General features: G+C 44.8%; 1 protein-coding gene across 2 annotated transcripts in view; it reads left to right on the top strand.

Moving 5' to 3' along the window:
* NOL10 (nucleolar protein 10) overlaps positions 1-16,712 on the top strand; it is an 81,405-nt gene extending 64,693 nt beyond the window's left edge. For both annotated transcript variants that reach the window (XM_011365123.2, XM_011365124.2), the window contains exons 17-20: positions 7,211-7,381; positions 7,634-7,881; positions 13,501-13,603; positions 15,906-16,712. In XM_011365123.2, coding sequence (XP_011363425.1) covers positions 7,211-7,381; positions 7,634-7,881; positions 13,501-13,603; positions 15,906-16,025 — 642 coding nt within the window. In that variant the 3' untranslated portion in view covers positions 16,026-16,712. The remainder of the gene's footprint in view (positions 1-7,210; positions 7,382-7,633; positions 7,882-13,500; positions 13,604-15,905) is intronic.
* Positions 16,713-17,432: the final 720 nt, after the last annotated feature.

Here is a 17,432-nt window from a genome sequence, read left to right as displayed (position 1 = left end):
GAGGAGAAGCAAAAATCAACATGGAAAAAGAAAGTTAAGGTAAGATTTTATAATGCAGAGAAAATATTGATAAATCGTTCCTACATTTTCTCGATAGTCACTTAAAGCTTTTTTATTTTTTATTTTTACATTAAAAATACAATTAGTTTTTTTTCCTGCTTATAAGATAGTATATGCTCAATATGGGAAGCTTGTAAAATAGGAAAGAATGTAAGAGAGTCACCTACATAATTCTACCCAGAGAAAGGCATCATTAATATTTTTGTGACTTTCTTTCCTTATTTCTCTTAAAATTATAACTTATGATAGTAAGATACTACAGTGTATATAAAGTATTTATCTTGGTTCTCTGAAATAACTAACATCAGTGGCTTCCCGTTTTATTAAAAATCCTTTGTAAATATTTTTGAGAGCTGCACATTCTAGCTTATGGGTATATTATAATTAATCCTTTAGATATTTAGATTGTTTGGGTTTTTTTGTACTAAGGTTTATTTGTAATTCCAGAAGTAACCGATTTTGATTTAGACTTGGCACAATTGGGAGTGTGCACACTTACGTGTAACTGCTGCCTGCCTGCCCTAACTAATGTGAAAACAGGCCAAGATCAGTCATGAAGTAAATGGAGATAGCGCTTCGTTCGGCTGATGACTCTCAGGACGGGGGACTTTGCCATTTTCCCGGCAGTGTGAGAGTCCTCGAGGAAGTTCCTCGCCGTGCTGTGTTCTCGTCTGCCTGGATTCCCATATTTACTAGAAGGCCGTGGGGCGGTAGGTCTCGCTCAGGGCCGAGCGAACGGCCTGACTCCGTGGCGTGCTGCTCCCCGGGGGCGCCGCCCGGTTCTCCTCTCTCCCTTCGGGGGAGCGTGAGCCCCAGACGCGTGAGCTCCTCGCCTGTTTGCTTTTGTTCTGCTCACTCCCTCTTGTCACCGCGGGTGACCCTCCGTGTCACTGGATCTTAGTTTGCTTAATTCCGGAACGTGCGGGGACAGAACCAGAGAGGACAGTCCTCGGCACTGTGGTTTCTAAACGGCTTCACCGCACCGCCCGCTCCGCTGTCCTCTGCTTCCTCATCCTTTCTGCACCCTGTCGTCCTGGTCTGTTATGTTCTTTTAATATTATTGAAATCTGAATTTCCAGAAGCCGTCTTTGAGTAACTAGGTGACTTTTATGTTTCCCCTTTCGTTTCGTGAATCTTGAAGTGCTTACGATGTGCTTCCTGCAGTGCTGACTTTCTCAGAGGACTCACGCTGATTTTCATGTTAGCCCAGCCTGGGGGTGACTAGGGAGGCCGCTTCAGCTCCATACTGTCATTTTACAAGCTGAATAAATGGGAGTGATCTCTGGGTCGACGTGCCCTAAAGCTTCACTGGGAAGAATGTGGTGCCAGCACCTGTGTTTTATGCCTGTGGGTCCTTATCATCACATTTAATGTCACAGAGGGTAGGACACTTAAACTAAAATTTAATTTGATACTTTGTGCAGCCTAGTACACAGTTCAGGAGCCTTTTTAAAAGGCCCTTATGATTATGAAGTTGTGGAGAAAGTTCCCCATCCCCCTGCCCCCCACCTTTCTGTCACAGGCTTTGCTTGAGGTTGGGGCAGCCGGAGGGTTTATAACACAGCTGTCCTGACTGCGCTCGGGGTGCAGGACGCCGTCGAAAATGTGCGGAGTGATCTTGCTTGTCCGTCAGTCAGGTCGCCTGTGCCTCTAAAATGTTTTGTCGAAACATTGATAGGACCGTCCTGTAAAGAATCGTGGGACGAGGTCCCGACTGCATGGCAGGTGGCAGGGAGGAAGAACCGGAAGAGTTCAGATCTCCCTCCATCAGACAGCTGCTGCTTTCCAGCTGCAGGAGGCTGGAAGTGCCATCGTTGTCCCTCTGTCACCTGATGAAATTCCGCTAGAAAGCGGTTAAAATATGCCCCTGGTTTGCTTCTTTGGTGGCTTGCTAACCCAGATCAGGCCCTATGGTCAGAGCCTAGTTTTTGTTGTTTTTTTTTTTTTTTTTTTTAGAAATACTTAAATCCTTAAATATAGTCTTCTAAATCTGAGGTATTAGACAAGGCTTATATGATTTGTTCTTTAGCAGGATTATCTAACTAAAATGAAGACCTTAAAAAGCATTCATAAATTAAGGAAAGAACCCTTCATTATAATTGTAAAGAATACTTGAAAGAATTGTTAAATCCATCAGCAGTTTGTTAGTCTTGACTTTGAACTCAGCTTTTCAAACCCTCAAGAGCTTTAATAGCGCTGATAACTCCTGATTTGAAAGTCAGTGTGGTAAAGTTATGCTCTGCTTTGGCTCCGACTGGAATTCCGTGGAGACAGAAAGTGAAATATGTTCCCAGATATTGCTGCTCCTGATAACATAATTAACGTCTAATAAGAGGTTTACGGTTCAGTTGATGTTGGACCAACAGTGTAAAGTGACCCACCACATAATGTCAAAAAGCATTATCTGGACCTTATTCTAGACTTAGAAATTTGGCAGTATTCATTCCAGTTAAAAATGAATTCAGTTATTCTTTCAACAAGTACGTTTTGAGCTCCCAGTGTATAGAACCCGCTTGGGAGGCGCGGCACCCATGACCCATTTGATTTGTAAGGGTCTGAGTAATGATTAGAGCCATTTTTCTTACACGTGTCATTTCCTTCCTGTTGGCCTTCTCTGCCCGTTTCTCACTATTGCCTTGGAGTCTATGAACTCCCTTCTCCCGCAGTCTCCCGCAGTCTGCCGCAGCTCCCCCGGGTGCTGTCGTGCATGCCATCTCCAGAGTGTCCTGCAGCCCGGAAACCATGGGCGAGGCGTCTGAATGGCCTCGGGGATTATTCAGCACCATTAAGAGTTTATATTAAAGCAATAATTCATCTCTCCGGGGAAAAGATATCACGCAAAGGCACTGGGTTGCATCAGATCGATTCTAATATCCAAAGTATTCTTTTTTAAAGCTTTTTCAGCACCAATTAAAATTGTATTCTTTATTAGAGTTATACATGCATAGTTTGGCTGTCCCTCGGTCCCATTTTCAGCTTTCCCAAGACAAACCCTTTTGCCTAAAATAGCCGATTATTTTGGTATACTACTCCGTGTCTCTTATTATTGCCCGTGGTGCTGCCACTTGCCTGGTCAGCGTCAGCGTTGTCCTGAAGACCTTCTCTCCCAGGGACATTCTGCTTTACCGCGCTAAGTTCGGGCTTCAGCGTTTCATTGTTAGGACTGTGCACGTGTTCTTCACGTCCAGTCGGAGTCACCTTTTGACCTGCGACTGTACTTCCCGCGCCTCCCTGTCTTCCCTGCGCTTTGTCATCGACTTTTTGCTTGTTTTCTCTGTAGTTATCACTACCTCGCCCTCAGGTCTTTGCCCGTCGTCTAAATCTCATCTCAAGATATTTATATGAAGAGCGGTTGATGCGTTCATTTTACTCTTCTGAGAAAGTCTTTCCTCCATCTTCCTGTTCTGCTCCATTCTGGCTGGTCGTCTGGGAATCCTGGTCCCCAGCTGTCATCCTGGGGGGTTCACTCCACCTCACCCGTGTTGGGTACAGAAGTCTGAGGACCTTCACTTTTCTGAAGGACTGTTGTTTCCAGCCCAGACAAGTGTAAGGGTGTAATGAAGAGATTGTCAAACATGCAAGTTCTCAACAGCAACAAATCACCATCACGTGCTTCTTTTCTTCAGGAAGTTTCTTAGGACTTTGTCCTCCAAAATAAGTGTAAGGCAGGAGAGAGGAAGAGTCCGAGGCAGTTCCCACAGTGGCTCTGTGCACACTGGAGACCGTCTTCCAGAAATCCAGACCACGGTGCAGGCCACTTGGGGACCCTTTCAACCTATAAACAGGCTCTTCAGCTGGGAAGTTTTCTTGGAAAAAAACAGTAGTTTTTTTTCCCTGCTGTGATCCATGTTCGTTTGTTCATATTTAATAGAGAAACACTTAAAACGTGAGTGGAAACTTGGGTGGTGACAAGGCTCATCAGTCACTGTGTGGTAACCTGGCCAAACCGTTTATTTGGGGATGCTCCAAATAGCAATATCTTTTTGGCCTTTCTCTTGGCTGCTCAGATTCTCTCTCGGAGAATGACAGCCCGGCTGCCAACACTCCGAGAACCAGAGGGCTTGGGGACGCAGCGGCAGGCGGCATTCCCTCGCTGCCCCGTGCTTCCCTGGCCCCGGGTGCCGCTGCCCCAGCCCGACCCCTCCGCCCTCCAGAGAAGACGCCCCGGGTGGAGCGCCAGGCACCAGGCCTTCTTTCTCACTTCCAGTCTCACCGCTCCCATGTCCTCCTGTCCTCGTCCTCCTTAAGGGTTCGTGCCTTTTTAAAGCCCCTTTTCTCTTGTTTTACCGGGGTTTCAGCAGAGGAAGTGCCTCTGTTCAGAAGTCTGCATCGCCGTAATTTCATACACGTCATAGCATTAGAAGAAGTAATTTGTCTTAAATGTCAAGCATTCCTCATACGTGTTACTTCGTTGGGACAAACCCTCCAGTGCATCCTACTCAGATCTACAAATATACCTCTGTCAAGTCGGACTATGGTATAAACAGTACTGTAAGATGTTTCCCGAATTTTTAATAGCAAGTGTTTAGCATCCGTACATGAGTATTTATAGGGCAGATCACTAGCCAGACACTTGTAAACGACTGTAGAACATCACTAACTACATCTTACCTAACTTTTTTTTTTAAAGACAATTATGAAAACAAACAAATGAGTAGGAAGAAGTCCCTGGGGGAAATATTTTTACAGCTGAGGCTCATCCAACGCGTACTTGGCTTTAGGCAAAGCAATTTTTTTTGTCTTAAATTAAGAAAAAACTTAAGAGTACTAGCAACATTCTTTTAAACATTTCTGTTATTTATTAAATATGGTTATTTAATAAATACAGTAAGATGAAAAGGAAAAAATTTCCCCTGGCTTCTATTTTTTTTTTTTTACCTGAAAATGTGTAAAGGTTAATAGCTATTTATTTGAATGTCTTTGGATCTTTGACAGTATCACCTGTCCTATATTTACAGATAACTCCAAAACTTATACAGTCTAGCCCCCTCCCCTCAGCTGAGCCCTGGTGCCTTGTTCCTGGGCACATAATGTGGTCCATCCCAATCCAGATGACGTTTTTCTTATGCCATAGACTGAACCAGTCTTAAATGGAACATAATTTCTTTTTCCTTTATTAATTTTTCTCATCCACTAGACTTTTTTAAAGACTATTTTCCATAAGGAGTTTTAGGTTCATTGCAAAATTGAGGGGAAGGTACAGAGATTTCTCATAGACCCCTGCTGCACTCATGCATGCCCTCCCCACCGTCACCTCCCCCACCGTCACCTCCCCCACCGTCACCTCCCCCACCAGAGGGTGCATCTGTCTCAATCAGTGGGTCTGCGTTGACAGATCATGGTCAGCCGACGGCTGTGATTTACTTTCAGGTTCACTGTTGGTGTCGCACAGCCTACCGGTTTGGACAAGTGTGTGATGACACGTATCCACCATTACAGTATCATACAAAGTATTTCCACTGCCCTAGAAATCCTCTGTGCTCTCCTTATTCATCCCTCCCCCAGCCCCGGGAACCACTGATCTTTTTACTGTCCCCCTTGTTTTATCTTTTCTCGGTGTCATGTGGTTGGAATCGTGCAATATGTAGCCTTTTCAGATTGGCTTCTTTTACTTAATAATACGCATTTAAGGTTCTTTCACGGCTTGAGAGCGAGCTCGTTTCTTTCCAGCACTGAATGATATTCCATTGTTCATGTATACCACAGTTTACCTCCTCACTTACTGAAGGACATCTTGGATTCTTGGAACATAATTTCTTGCCCTTTACTTCACCCTATGTCCCTTTTCCTGATGCTCTCCAGTGATGGACCCTAACCCATGGCATCACCAGCTTTCTCATCACTTAAGCCAGACACTTGAGAGAAATTTCTAACCCTGTTTTTTCACTCTTCTTCCCCCGCATCTCCTCCATGGCCGTATCTGTCAACTAACGTAGACACGGATCTCACAGTAACTAACCCTTTCCTAAAACAGTCTGTGTTCCCACCCTTGAATTCTCATCGCCCTGATTCAGGCAATGAATCAGCAGAGTCTTAGCTAAGATTTTAAGTACCTACAAGTAGCAGACAGCCCAAGTTCCTTAATAGCTCATGATTTACCAAATTTTTGTGTAGCTCTGTTACATAAGTACAATATTCAGAACTCAACTTCATACCACCTTATTTATTCTCAATCGTTTAGAAATAGTAAAATAAGCCCATTCATTAGAGCTAGAGTCTACCACAGACAGGTTAGTTGTCTCGGCCTACGTTTAGGCTATTTACTTTGCAAACCACGTTCATCTAACTTATCTGGTTTCCAAGCCTATAGCAGATAAGGAACACAAGGAGAACCCTGAGTGTATAAGATTGTCATCTGTTCATGTGAACTTATAAGTTTGCAATACATTTATTTCTTTCTCTTCAAAAATGATATTTTCTCTTCAAAAATGATACAAATGAAAAGGAATTTAGTGTCAGTCCCGAGCTACCTACATGGATGGATCTCAGTAGCAAAGTTTTATAACGTCAGAATGACAGAGTTTTACACGGATATGTGTATATCTGTTGAGAACAATTAAATGGCTGAGAGAAGACTAGTTGTGAGGCTATCCTAGAAGGCATGGAAATATCCCTCATGTTTCAAATAATTCCTTCGGAGTCGGCAAACGTACGCCACCAGGCCCCCACCTCGTTAATCCTTGGCTCGTTGTTGATGTATCGATGTATACTTCCTTTCCCGGTTTTGGAAGATGAAGTCGAAAGACTCACTCATTTTAATTCGGTATTGCAACTATGCTTAAAAAGCCATGTTTCAAAAACATGTATTTCCTTGCAAAAGTGGTTTTACATTAAAAATGTTCATCGAAGAAAACCCTAATATGTTGAGCATGAAGTTAGGCCGAAAAGCTCATTCTTAGCTCATTATGCTAATGTCCAAATAATACATATCACTTATGAAATAGATTAATAGAATCTGTTTCTGAGTAGGAGCTAGAACCCAGGGGCAATTAGAAAGTTCTGGGAATTAATTCTAAAGAAATGTCATAAAAATTTAATGTTATGACTTACGTAGCTTATTAATTTACAGTTGAGTGAAATGTTTGAAAGCCATCTTTCTGGTCAGATTTTATTCGGATAGTAAGTTAAAATTTTTATATTTTCCTTACAGAGTCTTCCTAATATTCTCACCGACGATCGATTTAAAGTTATGTTTGAGAACCCTGACTTCCAAGTAGACGAAGAGAGTGAAGAATTTAGGCTTCTGAATCCACTTGTTTCGAAAATGAGTGAAAAAAGGAAGAAGAAACTGCGACTGTTAGAACAAGAACATCATGAAAAAGTAACGTGTGCTGTTCGTCATGTAGCACTTACTGCTGTTGCATTACTGTAAGGTTTTCTGTGTGAGTTAGAGTCTTGAGTACACTTGGGATGTGAGTTGTTCGACCTTCAGCTTAGGAGTGTGTCTTAATTAAAGGCATTTTCCCCCTGATGCATGCGATGTCACGTACTCTGATGGGCTGATGCTATTTAAAATAATGGGTCAGTGTTTGGTTGGGGGAGAGAAGTTGCTTCTGACTATTTTTACTTTCAGGAAGAGGAGGAAGAACCGGAAGGAAAACCAAGTGATGCAGAAAGTTCTGAGAGTTCAGATGATGAAAAAGACTGGGTCGAAGAGGTCAGGAAACAGCGCAGACTTCTCCAGCAGGAGGAAAGAGCGAAGCGGCAGGAACGGCTCAGGGAGGATCAGCAGACAGTCCTCAAGCCCCAGTTTTATGAGATCAAAGCGGGCGAAGAATTCAGAAGCTTCAAAGATTCTGCCACGAAGCAGAAGCTGGCCAAGTGAGTAACCGGCTCTCGCCTTGTCAGAGCCTGGCTTTTCCTCTGTGGCACGTGGCCCAGACGGTGACGGTTTGGTCTTTGGAGCTGATGTGAGGGAAGCGCCACAAGGCCTGAGGGGAAACACTGGTCTTTACTATGATTATTTTTAGCAGCTTTTTGAAATACGGTTTTTGTGCAGTAGGTTACAAAGTCTAGTAAATGTGTGTTAGCATGCTTTCCCTGCAGAAGCCACACTGTTTTGTTGTCCTTGTTTTATTCCCATCAGGTTCCCTAACCTACAGACGTGTGTCTTATTCTGGGCCCTGCAGGTCCGTGGTCTTTCGGACAGTGATTACTGAGGTGACACTTACTTTGCCTCTTAACAAGTTATTTTTAAAAGAATTAGAATTTCAGTTATGTTTACCTACATCTCGGTTTACCTGATTATTGGAAAGGTCTCTCGAGAAACTTGCCACAGTTTTAAGCCTTTTGCAGGAGACTGAGAGATCAGAACGAGTGGTATTCTACAACAGTCAGATGCACGGAGACGCGGATCGATAGGAGCGGAATTGCGGCCGTGTGGCAGCGCTACGCTTAACCTCTTGAGAGACTCCAAACCGCGGCTGCTCGGGTCACACTCCTACCGGTCACGTCTCCACCAGTCTCGTCCTCAGCAGCAGTGCGCACAGCCTCGTTTTTATGCAGCTCATGTTCCTAGATGTTTTATTTGGAGTCCTACTCAGAAGCGGAGGGCAGAGCGCTTATTCTGATTCTGTGGAGGGAATGTCTTTGTTAGGTTATCTGCCGTTCTTGCCTCGCTTCATTTGCTTCATCCCTAGCCCCTGAATCAGTGCGTAGACCAGGGTGGGTACTTGATAAATCCCTGCGAAGGCGAGAATCTTTTCTGTCTTGGCTATATGTCAGGCAACTCAGGAAGTTTCCCTTTCAAGATCTGAAAAAGAACTCATTTACCCCCAAACCATTGACCGGGAAAATCTGGGAGCAGTTGTTTTCGGTGTAACCGTGGCAGTGGGAGTCCAGGATTTGGGGGTGGGAGGCATGACTGATGTCCCTGACATTCGTTTTCTGCCTGTGGGTAAAAAACAAAAGGGATGAAAATTTAGTATTAGCGAATAAATAATAGCAAGGTTAATACGCTGCACTTAAACATTCTTAGTAAGTTAAACATCACTAAGTTAAACATTTTTTTTTTGAGAGGAGGAGCTATATAAGTGATAATACTTACATGAGCTTAAAAGAAAAATCCTGTTGTTTAATAACCTTTGACATGAATAGCTTGCGTTTTGCTGGCATTTTGGCACAAACTGCTTAGTGAATTTAGGTTTGACTAGATTATTTTGGCAAATCCTGAACTTGCAATATCTTAAATCTATTTAATGAAGCATTGAACCATGATCCTTCAGAAAACTAAAATGACTCTTTCTGTTTGTTCCGGGAATTACCACAAAGCAATGAATTCGACACATCAAAATTGAGTGTATCATGTTTAGACGATCTCTTGGACTTGGCCAGCTTTAAAACTCTTTCTATAAAGAGAAAAGCAAATAGTGAATTGTAACTCATATTCGAGTGAGTTTTCGTCTTTGCATGGCTCTAGATAAGTGCATATGTCTGTCAACAGACTTATAGACCTCACAGTAACTCATCCTGTCAGCCTCTCCACCCACCCGATCATCAGTCAGACATTCTCGGAGGCTCCTCGTGGGAGCAAAGCGCTGTTTGCTCACCCAGCGGGGCTGGAAGAGGAAGGCGCAGCCCACGCGCGCATAGCATTCACATCCCTCTGATACTCTGAGAGGTGTGAAAAGTGCTCAAGGGATATAGTTTTTGGAGATTAAGTCTTTATAAGAGGTTATGTTGAAATTGGTCTTTTGAAAGATGAAAAGATGAACACTAAAAGCCGGGTGGGAGAGACGGCTTGTTTTTAGGCAGAGGCAGCGTCATGAGCGACGGGATGCTGTGTGAAAGCAGCTTTCCTGCGGCGAGAGCAGGAAGCGTGTGGCGGGCAGCAGCCGTCGACGAGGCTGGAAAGCCACGTCGGGCCCAACCCAGGCCCCGGGGAGCCAAAGTTGAGGTGATCGAATCTGTCCCGGCCCCTCTTCCAGTTACGTAACTACTTATCTAACAAATGCGGTACGGTTCGTTGAAAATAAAAACACGTAGGCATGAAAAGTCCCTATTTCTCAGAAACCGTTAATGAGAGATATGTGTTTTAGAGACGAAATGCAGGGGGAGACTAAGAAGCTGTGGTGGTCCTGGTTGGAAGTGACGAAAGCCAGCGCCGTGGGGACAGGGGAACAGACGTAGACCCAGGTCGTTCATGCGGCTGAGACTCGGAAAAAGAGCTTTCACTGCCGCATTCTGTGGGTCACGCTTTCATTGTCGAAGGGGAAAGTAGCCGTCATGGGTGGTGTTGAAATGTCTCGCAATGTCGCTGCCAAGATAAGGCTCACAGAATGAGGAACGGGTTGGAGGCTGACAGTATTGAGCTGGGTGTTTAGCATACTAGGTCTCCGGTGCCCAGATGTCTTCTGGGTAATGTTTGGTACACAGATGGAGACGTAGGAGGTTGGCCAGAGATACCGGTTTAAGAGATAGCAGCGTCTATTATGTGATCAAAACCATTGTATTAAAAAGACCGTAAGTGTGTAGAATGAGACGAGGGCTGAGAATGGAGCTCTTGGGAGCATATTTTCGAGTCTGCAATAAGAACTGCTTGCCTCTCTTTAGAATAATGCAAGTGCGTGCAAAGTAATGCACGTAACTTCAGAGATGCCACAGGTGTACTGGTAGAGCTCCGAATTCTGATTCAGAGGGCGGCAAAGAGGACGTGCGGTAAAAATTACCAAGGACTTGTCGAAAAGATAGGAGGAAAACTGGAAAGAGCCAGGTATGGAGAGAAAGTCACAGGGAGGGGCTTGGTACAAGTGTTGGGGGTCCACGGAACAAAGGTTGGAAAAAGGCCATTAGGAAGAATATCTTAGTGCGACTCATTTCTGAGTCAGCCTAAATGTCTGGTTGCAGTGGATTGTTTATCTTGTGACAGTGAGATTTTTCTCTAAAATTCTTTACTATCAATTACAAAGTAGCCAGAAGCCAGCACACCTGAGCCTGGGTGGGAACGAAGCAGGAACTGGGGGTCAGGGTGGGGGTGCGCAGAGGGCAGGCAGGGGCTGCGGGCCCTCCGCCGCAGCTGACCGGCCCTGGACCCCGTGCCAGGAAGGCCGTGCCGTGTGGGTTCTGTAAAGTAGTTACAGTAGTTCGTTTTCGGGTGTCTGTCAGCCGCTTAAGTTACCGCTCCCCAAATTCGCACTCAAGCAGCCGGCTTCGCAGCCGCTGGTTAGCAGCCACATTCTGTGAACTGACTTTCAAAGGGAGGGAAGTGGAGCTCGCTTTAATGTAGGCACCTCCACACTCGGTCCCTGCGTCTGATCTTCTGCCACGGCCTGGTCTGAAACCCAGCTTGTCTCTCCACGTAGCTGAGACAGAACAAGTTTTTACAAGTGCACGTCGAAAGCACGTTGAGAGAAAACCAGAATTTATATCCCCTCTCCTGGAGGAAATAGGTCATTCTTAAAAGAGTAGTAATTTCCCACAATTTACTTGAAAAGTCTTTTTCTTCCCAAATTAGTGTTTTCTGTGTCCGACCTTGTCTCAGTGGCTCCATAGTTATTCAGAATTCCTGTTAATTTTAAAACGTCAGAGTTTATAGCTCCATAAGGAACAGAAAAGGAATGAACAGGCTGAGGAATTTGCTTAGGCTAACATAATTCATACTCAGTGCTACAGTCAGTTTACACTTTACTTTTGAACTCTTCTTTAAAAAAAAAGAAGCTAAACTAAATCTTAATTTCATTTTGTCATGTGGAAGCTTGTCATTTAGAATACCTAATGGACACATTTCCTGAACAGAACTTTATAAATCAAGTGTGGTGTGACACATGCCTGGAAACCAGAAATTCTTAAATTGGAATCCTGGTTTTAAACTTGAATCCTTACGTGCCCTGGGGCGATTCATTTAATATCTTACCTCCCTTTTTGCCATCTGTAAAGGATAAATACTTCTGTCTCAGGGATGTTGAAAGGATTAATTAGTTAGTCCGTAAAGAACTTTGAAGATGAAAAGTACTTTAAAAGTGCTTCTTAATAACATTATTGCTTAGAAAAGAGTGCCACTTTATGCTAACCACTGTATGTCTCAAATTATATAAAGAAGCTATGTTTAGTACATTATAGTCGTCATAAATTAGAGCTGGATCTCATGGTGTGAACATCAAACGTGAGCTCCAGACTCTCAAAAGAGCAGCAGCTCATCCTCTGGTGCAGAGGTCGCGTCCAGGGGGGAGAAGGCCCCTCCACGCAAATCCTCCCCTCCCCCGCTTCTTTGTATTCAGCCAAGTTTTTGAGTATAACTTTAAAGGCGTTCACGAGCTTTAAATTGGTACAAGGAAGGTTGGAGGGGGAAATATATTTTCTTTATTTTAAAAGAACAGAAGAGGGAACCGTATTTTATTTTTCTTTCTTCTCTCCTCTCTTCCCAGTTTCATCCCGGGGACATAAGGATGTTGCCTTTTCCAGGTGGATTAGAGCTGACATTAAAACTTATCAAAAAGTATCTATCTTTTTAGTCTTAATTCCATTTTTTCCCCTCTACACCAAGTTAACAAAAAGAGCCAGTGTTGTGGTTTTACAGGAAAACATTATCATAACGACACACAGTGAAGTGTTATGTTTTATAACTGGTACAGGACTCAGGCTTACCCTGCTGGCTTGTAGAGAGGTGTTGGGATGGCCTCATTATGTAGATCACAGCGGGCTACAGGGCACAGCTCACCATAACAGGGACACGGATTATCGAAGGGGACCCTAGAGAAGTTTGGGAAACATGACCCAGAAATGAAATGAAATTTAAATTTGGGGTAGAGTGTGTCAGAAAGAGCGTTCAGGTAGGAAGTTGAACGGGAAGCCTCGTGCAGAACCGCAGTGACTAGGGCTGAATCAGGAGCTCGCCCTCTGGAACCGCCATTGTCCTCATGGGGTCATTGGGTGGGTTCACAGTCAGAGTTAGTCGTGCTGTGGGTGATGAGTGTGGTCCGGGGAGCTAAGCCTGAGTGAAGGAGAAGTCCAAGTTCTCCTGGCACTTGTCTGTGGAGCACTTAATGTGCGTTCACTCCTTTGCAGAGGTGAATGAGTTGCTGAAATACTCACGCACCCAACTTGTGCGTGGTGTAGATGGAAAATGCTGTAGAGGCCTAAGAGCCACTGACCATTACAGTAAATGACAGGCTTCTCACAGAAATACTGCTGCTTGCATTTTGGCACCAGAAATATGATTTAGTAAGGTAAGTAGCAACCACCAAAGTATTTGGAACCACCACTTAAAATATTAAATGAGTGGGTGTTTCTGATAGCCGTTGTTTTAACTGTGTACCTGTTGAGTCCACGTAACGGTTGCCTGAGCCCTCCCGATTCTTTCCATCGACTGTTAAACGAATGCCTTTTTGTCACCACATGCGGAAAAGATTTTTCTTCATGCAGTCAGTCCTCATTTGAACTCGTTTCAAACGGTAATCAAAACATAATGCTAATTAATGTGATATTCTCTTAAATTTCTTACAGTAAAACCCTGGAAGATCGGTTGAAACTTGAAGCAAAAAATGGGACGTTGAATGTGTCAGATACCACGGTTGGCAGCAAACAGTTGACATTCACATTAAAGAGGGTAAGTTGTTTTTTAATATTTTAAAATTCACTGAAAATGAAAAATACTGTTACCAAGTGGGAAAGAACGACAGAGACTACGTCCGATTCTTTCTTTAAATTGAGATCTAGTTCACAGACCATCAGATTCACCCTTTTTAAGTATACAGGTCACTAAGTCGTGGAATCACCACCACCGTCTAGTTCTAGAATACCCTCAGCACCCCACAGGAAACCCGTGACTGTTAGCAGTTATCCCACAGTCCCGGTTCCCCGGCCCTGGGCGCCGGCGGTCTGCTTTCTGCCTCTGGATCTGCCTGTTCCGGACGGATGTGCCGTATAAACGGAGTCATGCGGTGCTTCCTCTGTGACTGGCTTCCTTCACTTACCGTGTTTTCAAGGTCGTTCACGCTATTGCATTATGTCAGTACTTCATTCCTTTTTATGACCGAGTGACATTTCATGGTGTGGATAAGACCACACTTTGTTTATTCATCCATCTGTTGATGGACGTCTGGGCTGCTGTTGCTTTTTTTTTTTTTTTTTTTTTTTTTTTTGGCTATTAATAATCTGCTCTGAAAATTCAGGTATTATGTTCTTTGCATGGACATAGTTTACATAGACATATGTTTTCATTTCTTTTGGGTGTACATCTAGGAGTAGAATTGTTGAATCGCCTGATAACTTTAACTTTTTGAGGACCTGCCGAGCTGTTTTCCATAGCAACTGTGCCATTTTACATTCTCGCCAGCAGTATACGAAGGATCCGTTTTTCCACATCTTCACCAACACTCGTTATTGTCCATCTTTTTTATTGTAGGCGTCCACGTGGGTGTGAAATGGCATCTTATTGTGGCTTTGATTTGCATTTGCTGATGACTAATGGCGTGGAGCATCTTTTTATGTGCTTATTGGCCGTTTGTCTACTTTCTTTGGAGAAATGTCTGTTTGGGTCCTCTGCCCGTTCACCTCTGATTCTTTGACCGATCTCTCTGACGTCATCGGGGGGCTTGCCAAATGATAAGAACTTTTTTTAGTTAGCAGTCATCATCTGATACAGATACAATAAAAATAAAAAAAGGAAGCTTTTCCTTGTGATGAGCACTCTTGGGATTTACCCTCTTAACAGTCTTCGTACCACCCTGACAGCGTGTCACGTAGCCGTCGTGTCGTTCATTACGTCCCTAGTGCTTATTCTCTGATAATTGGAAGTTTCTACTTGGCCACTTTTCTCCAGTCTCCCCCCTCGCACACACCCCCTGAGAACTTGTAAGAGGCTCTTCCGTGAACACTGTCTGCATTTAGGGCAAGTACAGGTCACGGCCGGGCTGGCTTCATGGGTACCTGGAAGGCCGTCATTTCCAGCTTTTAAAACTTCTGCCCGTGAGTCTTTTCGCAGCTTCCTCTCTACAATGCCACCAGCGAAGAGTATTTTTTTGAGCTTTACATTCAGAGTTTATATTATCAAGACCATCAGATGTGTGTTTAAAACTACCCAGCTCTCACCTTCATCACCGACTCTGTGTGGATGCTCTTCTCTTTTAAGAATTTCTGCTAAAAGTTGCGAAACTGTTTGGGAGGGTCTGGCTCTCCCCTGAGCAAATGAGTGTTGAGAACAACAGCTTTTAAGGAGTCAGCCTGGGGACCTACCAGTCACTCCAGCTGTGAGCTTGCGACTTGTCTGCCAGCCTTTATTGGTGTTTAATGGATGCAGATCTCTGGCTTTTGAGGGGAGTTTCATTTTTTGAAACAGCCAAAAATTCTTTGGAACCAGTTCTGGCGACTGATCGCTTGATCATGGGTGGGTTGTGATATCCTTTCAGTACACGTAGGTATTTTTTGTTTTGTTTTGTTTTTAAGACAGTTCAAATAAACTAATGGTTCTGGCGTATAAACAAAAGATGGGTCTATGAGAGCAGTCGATGACATTTCGTGAGCAATAGCGTCTTATGAAGCCGGCAGTTTTAGAAGGAACCCCTCCCTTTTTAAAGCACCCCGGCAGGATCACATGTTGGTTGAGAAGCCAGTCTCATGCTTTGTAGCTCAGACTACAAAGTGCCGATCAGGGCACTTCTCTTACCCCGGGGCTTAGGTTGTCTTGTTTTCACAGTGGCGTTGAAAGCGGGCCCTTGTCCTGCTGCTCCTGCCAGGGCAGCGGTTGTCAGAACAGTCCAGGCACCTGCCCCGGGGCCTGTGGGCCGCAGTCCTCCTGCAGCAGGGCCGTGCTCGGCGGCCGCGCCGCTGGCATCCTGCTCTGTTGGTTACCGAACGAGGGGTGGTAGAGTTTTCTTTCTCTTTCCCTCTCATGTGATTTTCTCTTTCAGTCCGAACAGCAGAAGAAGCAACAGGAGGCGGAGAAGCGGCACCGACAGGAAAGGAGAGCCCTCCGTCGCTCAGCCGGTCACCTGAGGTCCAGACACAGGAGAGGACGGTCGTTTCACTGAGTCTGGGAGCGCCCCGATGCACGACGGGAAGCAGCAGGCCTCCCCCAGACCGACCACCATGAGAGCACGTGGGACACAGACGGGACCACACATGTTAAAAGTCCCGTGACAGTGCTTGATATAGCAAAGGAAAAGATCTGGCACCTCGTCCCTTTGCCTTCTGGGTCAGACTTCGAAACCCGCCCCCCCCGCCCCAACACGCTGGGCAGAGCGTCGTCCCAAGGACACTTTCTGCAAGTTGTTGCTCCCCCAAAACATCATCCTCTTCCCCCTGGTTTTAAATAAGTAAACCAGGTGGTGGTTTTTCTATATCGTGAAATGTGTACCATGAGATGCTAAAAAGGAAGATCGATCATGGTCTGGGAACTTTTTCCTTATAGTACCTGCTGCCGTTCACAGTTCAGCCACCCAGAAACTCCGTTCCTGCCCTACCCGTGGGTAGTCTTGGCCGTGTTCGTGTTCGTAAGTGTATGTTGGTAGGTTGTTGCTTGTTTGTATGTTCGATATTTTTTAAAAAAATATTTTTATACCAAGAATATATAAATTAATGGTAATAACCTAAAATAAGAAATGGAAACTATACGTGACACAAGGTTAAATACAGATACTTTCCTGTTTCTGAACTGCAATTAGAGATAAACTGGCTGGAGAAAACATTTATAAAAATAAATATTTTCATTTGAACAATTTCTTTGAGAAAGACATATTCCTTGAGTTAAGTTGAAAACTAAGCTGGGTTTCCTTCGTTTCTCAGGTATTCGTGTGATCTCGGAGGTGCTTTGCTTTTCGTGCAGCTGGGTTGTTGGCTCTGGGTTGTCAGCGGGAGACTCCAACCTGAAACGCTTCAGCACAGGGCGAGCGCGTTCAGGAGCGTAGCCAGGCCAGAAGCCTCCTGCCTCGGGGACCCCTGAATCAGGCCTGTTTAGCCAGCTCTCTGCCCGCCTGCCTGCCTCCTGGTCCAGCATTGCTTCCTGTCGCTTCTCATCTCCCCGTCTCTTCCCTTGATGTCCTGTCCTTCCCTCGTCCCGTCTCTGCTGCTCCTGTGCAGACGGGGAGCTCCGCCAGCCCGGACACACGTCCACTTCTGTGGTCTGCAAGCTAGAGTCTGTTTCCACAGAAAAAGTGTGTGTGTGTGTGTGTGTGTACAGACATGGTCACCAGAAAGACTCCTGTTGTCCAGCGTATGCGCGCGTGTGTGTGTGTGTGTGTTTCTGTGCATGCGCGTGCATGCATGCATGTGTATGTGTACACAGTCACCAGAAAGACTCCCATTGTCCAGCGTGTGTGTCTCTGTGTGCACACATGTGTGCGTGTGTATGTGTACAGTCACCAGAAAGACACCTGTTGCCCAGTGTGTGTGTGCATGTATGTGTGCGTGTGTGTCTGTGTGTGCACGTGTGCGTGCAT

Source organism: Pteropus vampyrus, unplaced genomic scaffold (genome assembly GCF_000151845.1).
Source record: "Pteropus vampyrus isolate Shadow unplaced genomic scaffold, Pvam_2.0 Scaffold105, whole genome shotgun sequence".
NCBI lineage: Eukaryota > Metazoa > Chordata > Mammalia > Chiroptera > Pteropodidae > Pteropus > Pteropus vampyrus.
This window is presented reverse-complemented; position numbering and strand designations above follow the sequence as displayed.